Source organism: Echiichthys vipera (assembly GCF_963691815.1).
Source record: "Echiichthys vipera genome assembly, chromosome: 16".
Lineage (NCBI taxonomy): Eukaryota > Metazoa > Chordata > Actinopteri > Perciformes > Trachinidae > Echiichthys > Echiichthys vipera.
In genome coordinates this window covers 5,481,226-5,493,377 of record NC_139841.1, presented here as the reverse complement: position 1 = coordinate 5,493,377, position 12,152 = coordinate 5,481,226, and the positions used below count along the sequence as shown (strand labels likewise).

Below are 12,152 nucleotides of genomic sequence, written 5' to 3'. Positions count from 1 at the left end.
TTTAACTGACTGGGAGGATAAGAGTCGCTCGAGAGACCAAAACACTCAAACACAAAGAGCTGAGTGGGCTAAAGAGACGACCAGCTGATACACACACACACACACACACACACACGCACACACACACACTGTAAAAGTGAGTGTATGTGTGTGTATGTTATCCAGAACCTCATTATCAGCATAAGTAATCAGCTTGGTTAGGCTATCCATCAGCCAACTAAACACTTAACCGTGAGTATGGATGACAAACTTTCTTACCACACGTTTAAAGTGCCATTATGCAGCTTTTCTATCTGAATAAAGCTAATATTATTCAGGAAAAATGTTCATTACGTTTGACATTTTAAACATCTTAACATGAAAGTCTCACACGTCCGTCTATGACTGCATTTTAGATGTTCAATGATTATTATTTTTCCAGTCATAATAATCAAAAATCTCCAAATACAATCTGCGTGTGATTTGGTTTAGCAATGAAAATTGTTTTTTACAGATCAAATACAAGGTATGAGTAGACAAATTTATTGTGTATGACCTAACTGATTAAAGAGCATTAATAAATTACTTCATGGATAGATAGAATACTTCATGGATAAACCAGATGGGATCAGTTTCATTTGAAGCAGTAGCAGTGAATGTTTTCATAAGAGCACAGTGATGGTCTGGGGACAAGTACAATTTGACTTTTTTAGGTGGGATATGGGATCTTTAGGGGGAAATAGCAGGTCAACAGTATATGCCACACAGAAATGGCATACATCATCTGAAATACATCATCTGAAAGCTGGGCTGGATCGGAAACGAACCTTCAGGTTTCCAGCTCTGCGATAATAAACACTGTGTTTTAGGTTTAATTTTGAAATTTAGCGTGATTAAGGACATTAGAACAATATGAAGGAAGTATACGAGGGCCATTCTGTTTAGGGGTGGGCTATATGATGATATGACACTTTTGGCTTGTCCGCCTCAGGCCGATCAAACCAATCATAGAGAGCTACAGGCAGTGATTAAGACTCAGAAAGTAGCGGTAAGTCATGGCTAAAAATGTAAATGGAACGGAGAAGTTACATCGAGTCCTAACAGCACGCGAGCTTCGGACTATCGCGTCACGTCAACGCTGTCTGTCCACATTTATACATAGAATGTGTGGAACAAGGTGTAAAATATGCCTCTGAAAAACTGTTAAATGTCCCGTGCACCAGCCGACTCTTAATGTGTTTAAGGACACACACACACACACACACACACACACACACACACACACACACACACACACACACACACACACACACACACTGCAGTGAGAATCATTTTCCTCCGAGCTTCTTCTGAATGTTCCTTATCTGGCCTGTTTAGCTTCAACAACACATTTATTTAGGTTTCGTAGGTGTCCTTAATGAGCAGATCTTGTTAAGATAATTCATCATTTCAACTTCATGATCAGCTGTTCATCTTCAATGCCCGCGACAGCAATAAAATAGAAACCAGGTAGTTTGCTGAGAGGGAAGAGGCGAGGAGTCTAGCCACACCACAGCCAGCAGAGGCACAGTTAGCTTTAGGCCGACTTTTGCGAAATGTCCATTGTATTCGCAACAGTTGGCAAAATACCAAAAACTGATGAAAAGGTCCTTTGGCCTAAATGCTTTGTTTTACATTTTTCTTTTAGGGCTATATTTTTACAGAAATCAATGTAAAAAAATAATAATAATAATAATTGTGATTATGTAAAAAAAATGTGATATGATATTTTTGCCATATCGCCTATCCCTAATTCTGTCTCATGAATTGTTTTTTTTTTTGTATTTTTACAAAATCTCAGATTAAGACACCAAGACCTCGAGGATCTTATGACATTTGGAAATTTCTGTAAGAGTTGCACTTTTCAGCAACTGGTTTGTGAGCACTTCTGTTCTAAAAACTGCTCAGAAACCCACTTATTGTCAACGGGCTACACCTAGAGAGCCCTACATCCTCTAAATGTCCCAGGACTACATGTGGGAAAATGAAGAAACTTAGCCAAAACTAAATGCTTACTATAGTTATTTGGTATAAGTTATGTCCATGCTGTGCCTCTTAATAGGTGAAGGACCAAATTATAAGGCATTAAATTATATGAGCACAAATTGAATCAGTTGCAATGTATGGCTAATTGATCCTCTAAATGATTCAGTGTTTGATATTTTTCAAATTTCTACTTTCTATCCATATGCATTTTCCACCTACAAATCAAATATATCTTTAAAATCCCTCCCCACTTGGAACTGCTGTATGGTATGTTGTACCACGCTGTAGACAGTGCACACACTGTTGGTGATGGTGACGCACTTAAGCCTCTGTGCCTATTAATGTCTTCCATAAATGGTATTGATTTTAAGCCACACTCCACTTACTAAATTACATTACAGGTGAATTACTTTGGTTCTATTTCATAAACATGAACAGTAAAATAAATGGAGGAAGCTGAGCAATATTATGTGTGTGTGTGTGTGTGTGTGTGTGTGTGTGTGTGTGTGTGTGTGTGTGTGTGTGTGTGTGTGTGTGTGTGTGTGTGTATGTGTGTATGTGTGTGTGTGTTGCCATGTTCAAGGACATGTCAAGGTCATGGACACTAACCAAAATGAGGAAATCTCTACTCTTCTCCTCACTTCTACTTCCCTTCTCTCCTTACCTTTACTTCTGTCCCCACCATATAAACCCAGCATGGAGACCTTAAGTTAAGATCATTCAGTGTCACAAGTTATATTTTTGCATTATAGAGCCTGGTGAAGCAAGCTATTAAAACACAGAATAGAATAGAATAGAATAGAATAGGACAGAATAAAACAGAATAGAGCTGTCACTTACCGGCCACAGTGACCCTGGCGGTCCGGCTTACAATGCTCCCCAGGCCATCTAGTGTTGCGAGGCACTGGTATTCACCTTCATCAGGTCGGTGGTGCCGTGAGTGCACAACATTCTGCACCAGCAGCGAGCCGTTAGCCAGCTGCCGCCGTCGCTCATCCACTACCGTACTCAGCAGCACACCGTCCTTACGCCATACTATGACGGGAGGTCCTGCCACTGCATCGGACTGCGCCTGGCAGTCAAGCTGCAGCACACCCCCGCGCACTGTGACCGTGTCCTGAGGCTCCTGGGTGAAAATGAAGTCCACGAAACCCCCGAGACTAGATGAGGAGGAGGAAGATGAGGAGGCGTCTGAGGCTACAGGAGAAGAGAAGAGATTTATTAATGCAAATGCTCTCCTTTACCTAAACTGACAACAGAGCAGCAAGCAAACACAGGGTTGAGGTGCAGTGTGTCCTGTGGCTGGGAGCAGGTGTGCCATATTCAATACAATAAATAAATCAGTAAGTCTGGAAGTAAAGAAAGATCTCATAACACAGTAGAAAAGCAATCATCCCAGCTGGGCAAAACGGGCATCTGAAGCAGGGCCCAAGGCCTGCAGATGGTCACAGAGGACTCACAACAACTCACAACTTTATCAGCCAATGTGACTAACGTTACAGCAGACAGCACATCCCCTGCCGGCTTCATACGAACACAACATGGTGACTATTAGGAACATTTTGAACAATGAATGAAATGATGATGTGAGGTAGAACATGAAGCATTACACACAACAATTGGTTTCATATCTTACAAAATATGACTTTCTATTTAAACTTGTACTCCATAACATTTGAGAGAAGTTGTTTCTGGCGGCCTCTTTGGCAGTAGGATGTAACTGCAGGTGAGTTTGTTCTTTCAGAGCCTCCATCTTGTCTGGTTCATGTAACTATGTGTGTTGTTTCTTTCTTTCTTTCTTTATTGTTTTGCTCTTTTGTAAACGTTATTGAACCACATTCACCTCTCTACTTCCAGTCCATTCCCTATATGTTTCCCTCACACACACACACACACACACACACACACACACACACACACACACACACACACACACACACACACACTAACACACACACACACACACACACACTAACACACACACACACACACACACACACACACACACACACACACACACATGTTCCTATTACACTTCTGCCCTTACTGCAAGCCTAACTCAGATATGGGAATGTCACCACAGACAGATTGTAATACAAATGCAACAAGTGCTTTCATTAGTGGGTCATAAGATCAATCACCATTGTTTTAACTCACTCTTTGATCGATATTAGATAAAAGACAATTTAATAGATGAAAATCTTCTCTAGTACAACTTTAACGCTGTGAAACTGCAACCAGTCGGTGACCATGACGATTACGTCAATCCAACAAAAGATGACCAGTTTGGTTTAGTCAACAACAACCTTAAATACCATAAATAAGTTATAGAGTGTGGTCTATACCTGCTCTGTAAAGTGTCCTGAGATAACTTTTTTTAAGACTTGGCACTATAAATAAAATTGAATTGAATTGAACCTTTTATGTGCTCATCTTTTCCACCATGAATGAAAATATTTAACCACCCCGAGGCAAACTGCCTGGCTCCAGGTGGAATCAACTCATAAGCCATAATGCCTTCTTCTGTGCAGTTTCAGTGTCAAATTTTTTTGCAGCAGCAGGCAAAGAAGCACCACAAGTTGTCATGCTTTTATGTGCTTATTAATTTATTCATGTGTTTGCTGATGTATTTATTCATGGTAGTTATTAGTTTTGTCAGACGTGCCTCTTCAAAGCAGAAAACAGGACTGAGTTGAAGCTCTGACCTGTAGTGCTTTGCTCTGCAGGATAACTCATCTTTAACAAAGCCACATCAACCTGTTGTATTTCATTTTTGTGTTTTTATATTTGGTTTAATCTTGTGACAGGCTCTGACAGCGGCAGCGTCTCTTCTCGCCTTTGATGCAGACGCTGCTGTAAAGTCTTTCATCCTGATTAGAGAGGCAGTTTGTTTGGTCAAAGCCTCTGTTCAGCGTCTGTGTTTCCTGGGAAGTCTGAACAGAGGCTAACAACAAACTTAAGTCACGTCATTACGCTACAAAGTCGACTTTGAAGAGCAGCAGATGTTTTTTTTTCTTTTCGATTTTACTGAAGTAATTTTAGACCCTCAAAGCTTCAGTTTCTCATGAAAAGTCTGATCAGAAAAACATCAGGTATACAAACTAAATGCTCTCTGTTCCAAACTGGGGCGAGGAAACAAATAGATACAACACAAACAATTACAGCCATGTGTCATTAAGTCTTTTCTCTCTCCAATAATAGGACAAAAACACAAAACCAGGATTGAATAAGAACCAGTATGGATAAGCACAGGGCTGCTGCCCTCTGCTCTAACATTCTCTACCCCTTTTTTCATTATATGGATTTATCATATTTTAATCTTTTTACATAAGTGCTCAGTTATACTGTACATATCATCACATGCTGATAAACTCTACATCACTTTGTGCATACTGTATCATATGAATATTGAGATAATATCACAGTGATCCAGAAGGCGGTACATGTCATGTTCAACCCTGTGCTGCTGCAGCCTTTACGCCAATGTGAAGGAGTTCAGTTCAGATTTGTGTCGTGTTAAAATGTTACAGAAATGCTTCAGATCTGACCTTTAGGGGACATTCACACCACCACACGCCAACTTGTCCCCTTCAGTCATTTCAATGAGGGGAGGCAGCAGAGGAGAGGCAGTTTTGGGCCCTGTTTAGACGAAGACGATCCAGAAAGGACACGCTGAAGTTCTCCCTTTTCATTCCATGTTTAGTCTGTTTAGAGTCAAGAGTTGGAACGCATCGGCTGTCATATAATCATGGGACCCATTGGCTATTGTCAATGGCAACAACTTAGCTTTTCATTAGCTTTTTTTTATTATTTATCTGCACCCATATGCAGATTACTGTTTATAGAGACGCCGTCAATCACCTCTAACTGCATTCTCACGTCTCAAGTTGCTAATCGGGCCGTAAACAACGACGGCTGCTCAGAGAGAGGAAGAGGCTAAAACTGTCGTGAGACAGATAGATGATGGGTTTGGAGATTGGCCCAACATGGATGCATTTAACAAGTGTTAGCATTATATTTCTCAACATGAAGGTCATACCAGTTCCACGAGTTACATTGTGGAATACTGAATTTATAATACTTTTTATAATACTTTTTATCTCTTTTAATGTATTTTTATTATACTTATTGTCATTTTTATTTCTTTTTTTGGCCTAAAGTATACATTTTTAAGAGTTTCAAGTTTCCAGAGAAATGACAGAACGTGTCCTCAGCTAAAGCAGTTATCAGAGTCACAATCTGTGAAATCTTAACAACCGTAAACTGAGGACACCTTGCTATCCACTCCTTCTTTAGTTACAGATTCCTTATTGCCTATCCCTCTTTTATTTCCTCATTCCCTCTCTACCCTGCCTTCCTTATTTCCCTCTGTTCACCTCCCCCCTTACTTCTCTCTTTCTTTCCCTTCACAGTTTCCTTCTTATTGATTCCCCTTCAGCAGCCCGCTCTCTCTCTCTCTATCAGTAAATCACCATCTTGACAGCTCTATCTGTACCCACTCCCACTAGTGACACACACACACACACACACACGCACACTCACACACACACAGAGTCAGTCAGTTCATCAATGTGTCCTTGTGCTCGTTGTGCTGCACTTTGATGCTATCACTCTCTGTCTGCCCTCCCTCCATCTTTACTCCCTTCTCCTCTCTTTTCACTGCCTCTTGTTTATTGTGTCTTCATCTCTAACATGAAATAGCTCTGAACTTACACATTTTACTCGTCTATTATGAATTTGTCCAAGGGTATTCCCTTATAACTTTTAATAAATTCCCTTGAATTTCTTAAAAATGTGAATTTGTCTACAGCTCAGCTTATCATTCAAAACATGTCCATTTATATTTAGATGTTGTGGGAATTTTTAAACATGAAGATTTCATTTTGTCGCAATATGATTGAAGTTTTTTCATTACTCACTGTGTACGTATAGAAGTTAAATAAACATGATTTAGCATGCTTTCACATTATTATCAATTTAACACAGATGGCATAATTAAAGGATGTTGCTGATAAGCTCCAGTTTAAAACTAGGTGCAGTCAGATCCCCAGGAAGTGGAAGTGGCAGAGTAGGGAGTGTTCTTTCTACAGCAACTGGCTGTTCATTGGAGGAACCATGTGACCAGGAGGTGGAGGATTAAACTCGTGAATGAATGAGAGCCAGTCTGGGATTGATGGACTGTTTAAAGCCTGAACCAGGGACCGCCTCAGCAACATTCTGAACCAATCACAAAAGCCCAATGAACTGTATTGCTGTATAAATGCTTTGAGTGGGTGGGGCTCTTTCTGGATCATTGGTTGCAGATAACAGCTTGGCTGAAAGTCAGGATGACTGCGATTTCTGACCCCAGAGAGACCTTTTGATTCTTTGTTGTTTTTATAATAAACATTTTAAACTTTAAGATGTACTCTGGCTTTCTTTGAATAAGAACACAACAAATGACATGGGTCTAAATTTTCAGGATATTCCTATTTCCCCTATTATTAACGCCCGATTTAAAAATGTATTGCTATATACGACATTCCTACCAAGAAATTTCCTAGGACATCATTAGGAAATTAAATACTCATATTAAAATAAAAAAGCAAAAAAGCAAAAAGAAACAGTAAATATTGATGATGATTGTTGAATGAATGTCTTTTCTTGCTTATTTCATTTTAATTTTGTCAGAAAGGACTGAAACGTTCTGTCAATTTACTGATAAGTGAATTAGTCTCGCTTTGTGAAGCAAAAAGGCCAATAATCATCTGGTTCCAGAGTGTTCTATGGTAGTAAATTTAATATGTTTTAGTTTTAGAGTCTGAGACGAAGGAAAGCAATTCATTCTGTTGACTAAAACTTAACATGCAGTTCTTTAATATTTTGACAATGATTTGGTCAATTAAGACAAAAAGCAGATTAATCTATAATAAAAATTATTAATAACGACTACTACTAACTAGGAAATATAGCAGGCTTCCACTTCTAGGTTTGTCAATGATTCTATTCATCACTGATTTCACTGAACAGACCAGCATCAAGCCCAGAGAGAAAAACTAAAGAAAGAAACAGATAAGATAGACGGTAAAGGCGTAAAAACATTTACATTTTAAGACTTTTCCAGGACTTGCAGTTTATGTAAGTCCAAAGCAAAATGTAGCCATGGAAAACCTGTCCAAACCTGGCATGCATAAGTTAATTTTTAAAAAGAAAGAGCCAGATCCAAAGGGTATTAAGCAGAATCTCACATTGTCAATAACGGTCCTGCTTTCCATGTGCCATTATACGCCGTAACCCATCATACCCATCCATATTACCTGCTAAGATTAAATGCCCCAAAAGTGAGGAGAAATAAGGGGTTTTTCATATGGAAAATGTGTCACATCTGTGTCCAGGCAAAGGCTGCAATTTAACGTCCTGTCTCTGTAAAACTGAGTCGAATATTCCTCCTCTCCAAAAGATGTCTTTCTGTGATAGGCGTAAACAAGTGACGTTAAGCACAAAGTTTGCCGCAAACAGTGATGCACAACACATGCGTGGGAAGAAGTTTGCCCTGTGAGCTGATCATTCGGACTTTCTCTGCCGTGATGGTCAGATCTCAAAGATTTGACAGGTTTTCCGGTTTCTCATCACGACGGTCGATATCGTTTTCTCTCGTTCCTGTGTTCAGCTGTTCCCTATTTTTATAATTCCCGGCTGTGGTCGCACAACAGTTCTGGTCATCGGCACCTCCGCTCAAGACACGCCCGCCAAAACTGCATCAACTGTATTTACATGGAGATCAAGCCAAGATGTGTAAGGTCTGAGCCGTCACATTAGGGGCTAAACAGGCCGATGACATACCTCTGTCTGTCTGAATTTGCGTCAAGGGGTCGTGAAAGCTTCAGAATGTGAGGAATTCTGAATGAGAACGTAAACCCGGCTAAAAGAGTAGGGAGCCATAAAAAGAGCAGCAATCCTAGTCCTAAGAACCAATTCCAAAAACAACTGGACTCTTGGAGCCCTGATTACTGAATTTGGACAGGTTACATCTCAGTTATCAGGAACAGAGTGAACTGTACAGAAGATACTTGAGTCGACCCCACACAGGCTGAGAAACTGGGAGACTCACTTTTCTAAAAGAGGTAGAGAGGGAGAAGGATATAGAGCCATCCAGGAGTTTAACTGATAAGATGAGAGTTGGTGACAGTGAGGTGGACAGCAGCCAAGACTGTCTGAACACACACAAGCACACACAAACACACACACACACACACACACACACACACACACACACTCCCACACTGGCTGACACCGTGGGTGAGTGTCTGAAAAGCAGACTGCATTAAGACTCTGGACAGCATCCAAAAGCTGTGTGAGTGTGTTTAAACTCTGCTGGCTGCTGCTGCCAGCAGAGAATCACCTTGACTGGAAGGAGGAAATAGGAAGGAAGAGAAACTATGAGGAAAAACAAGAGGGAAGAGAGGAACATGTGAGGAAATTAACTACAGAATCAAACATAATCCCAAAGAGATGAAGATGAAAAAGACCACTAGAGTGTGCAGTATTTTTTTAAATAGTAAATAGTAATAGTAAATGTGTGTGATGGCTGAAAGCATTGTACACAGAACAACACAGGATACAAGCAAGCTAAGCTACTACAAACCTTTACTGAGCTTATCTCACAATCTGCAAACTTAAAGAGAAATGCCGGCGTAAAATCATCCCAGTATCTTTTTAGACACTTAAACAAATCTAATAAGCCATCAAGGCAGTTTTTTCTGTGTAACAACTATTTACAGAGAAATCCTGGAGAGTCGCTAATAGTCACTAACAGCCGGATGTGGCTAACACTGATTAGCTCGGGGCAGCACGGTGAAGGCATTAAAACGTCTTTTTTAACCACTAATACTGCTCAAAATAACAGCGAACCTCTGCAGCAGCATGAGAAGAGTCCCTACACAGAAACACAAAGCACCAATGGGCTCCTTCCTTTGGGATTGACTTTGGTAATCCACTTGAATGGACTTAACTATGAGAGGAGCTGGTACAGGGGCCAGTAGGTAAGTCTTTAAAACACTATTTTAATAAACTCTGGGTTCACTAACTACGTTGTTGGTGTTAGAGACTCTCCAGCATTTCTCCATTAATAGTTGTTAAATGAAAAAAACTGTCTGGATGATAATCAGAAAAACATCCTGCATGTCTTACAGGTAAACCCTGAGTTGGCTATTATAGTAGTCCACGGAGGGTCCGTGGGTCTTTATAATGTGTAGGGATCAAAATGTAAGTGTTTTTAAAACCAAAAACATATCATTATAATCTAATCCAGTTTGTAGGCAGAGGTAAACCGCTATTACTGAGGTGACATCTCACTTGTGAATCAACACACTTTCACTTTTTGCCCGCTTCTGACCGAACCGTGAATCACAGGAATCTGCTGAGCTCATGTTTTATTTGCTCTGGCAGATATGTCTAGCCCCTCTCACATTCAGACACTTCCAGATTCTTGAGGTCTGTTGAATCAATAACAACTGCTTATCTCATGAGAGGCGGATTTAAGCTGATGACCGACAGCTTATCAGGGTCACGAAACTCAGATCAAACTGTGAAACTAGGCGGCGCTGATCCAACATGAATCAAGATTCTCTTACTGCATTGTCTTTTTCTGTATTGCCTATCGCATATCCCTCAAATGTTTTCAGAGACCCATTTTAGTCAATGTCTAGCTGAAATTTGAGAAGGTTTGTGACCTGGCTTCCATTTTTTTTTACTGCTTCAACACAGACCAAGTACTGCCTAAATCTGGATGTGTCACTCAGCAGTGCGCTGTTCCGTTGATCTGATTAGTAGGCAAGTCTATCAAATTTCGCTCTGTTGATAACGGCCCCTTGGAAATTGAAAATGAGTCGTGAGGTTGCAGACTGATACACCTTTGCAAATTAGTCTCGAGATGGCACATGTGACCTGCTTTTCCTAAGAAATATTTCCAAGGAATCCTATACAACCTGTTCCTTTGTTCTTTGTAATGCTATTGAAAAAAGGCTAGAATCAAAAATTAAACTTCAACACAAATAAACTGTAGTCCAGTTTCAGTGGAGGGCAAATCATTTGTTTTTATCAAAAGCTTCTGCAAAAAGAGCAATGTAGAAAGCAAAAACCCAGTCAGTGTGCCATGAAGCTATGCTCACTTTAATTCCCAACTAAAGACCAAGCACACCGCCTACACAGGCCAATGGTGAGCCTTGGGGGGTCAGACAAAAGTGGTTATTTTCCAAAAGCCTGTGGCATATCCAATTTAGTGTGCTTTGAGCCTAAATACCCTCCACATTAACACCTACCTTCATCTGTCAGAAGGGCCATGGCTGAACATGTCTGCTTTAAACTCTGCCACTACAGTAATGACAGCACGGCTAGTGTAGTCCATAGATAACAACAACAACAACAACAGCAAACAACAGCGGTTTGTGTTGATCTTGTGTTTAATAGTTGCGTAAGGAAGGGCGTTAAGATGACACATATCAATCTGTCAACTGTTGTCTATACCTTTAATGCAGAGGACACTGCTTCAGCTGTACAGGATTTTGGCATCGATATGATGAACCTTGATTCATCAGCTGTGACATTCATGTCTGAGGATTTCATACACAGCTATCTCCACTGATTTTTCCCAAAAAGTGTATCATGATTCATACTCATTCAAAATGACATATGCTGTGATATTTAACACCCCAGCTCACGTCTGCTGACTTCACTGTTGGTTTGTGATAGAAAAAAAAGTTGACATGTTATTATTAGTTCTATGTGCGAACTCTGGCTGTAATTAGTGTTTCACTTTGAGGACCTTTTCTCACAGTGCGTGTTAAGGAGTCGGCAGGAGAGTCAGCGATTGCTGCTTATAACTTACTATGTTTTATGAGTATGTCACTGTGACAACCGTTCAACTGCATGTTTAAATTACTTGGCTCTGAGGACTTCCCTCAAAGCATGTTGAGAAACTGGTGTTAAGTGAACTGCATGATCTCTTCTTGTACAGTAATACATTTTGTTTTTAATATAACTTGATTCTGGTTGTGAACTGGTCCTTGTGTCACAGGTTTTTGTAACAGTTTGTTCACTTGATTTGTTTTTGGTTAGGAAATTCTAAAATCAACTGCGCATTTCCAGTTTCTACCTGGTAGATTGTACAG

At 40.2% G+C, this 12,152-nt stretch overlaps 1 protein-coding gene across 1 annotated transcript in view; it reads right to left on the bottom strand.

The window, feature by feature from the left end:
- The window catches only part of dcc (DCC netrin 1 receptor), a gene marked incomplete at both ends in the record, with an annotated part of 329,103 nt that overhangs the window by 238,886 nt on the left and 78,065 nt on the right, over positions 1 to 12,152 (bottom strand). Inside the window, one exon of the mRNA XM_083929753.1 lies at positions 2,845 to 3,201. Coding sequence (XP_083785879.1) covers positions 2,845 to 3,201 — 357 coding nt within the window. The remainder of the gene's footprint in view (positions 1 to 2,844; positions 3,202 to 12,152) is intronic.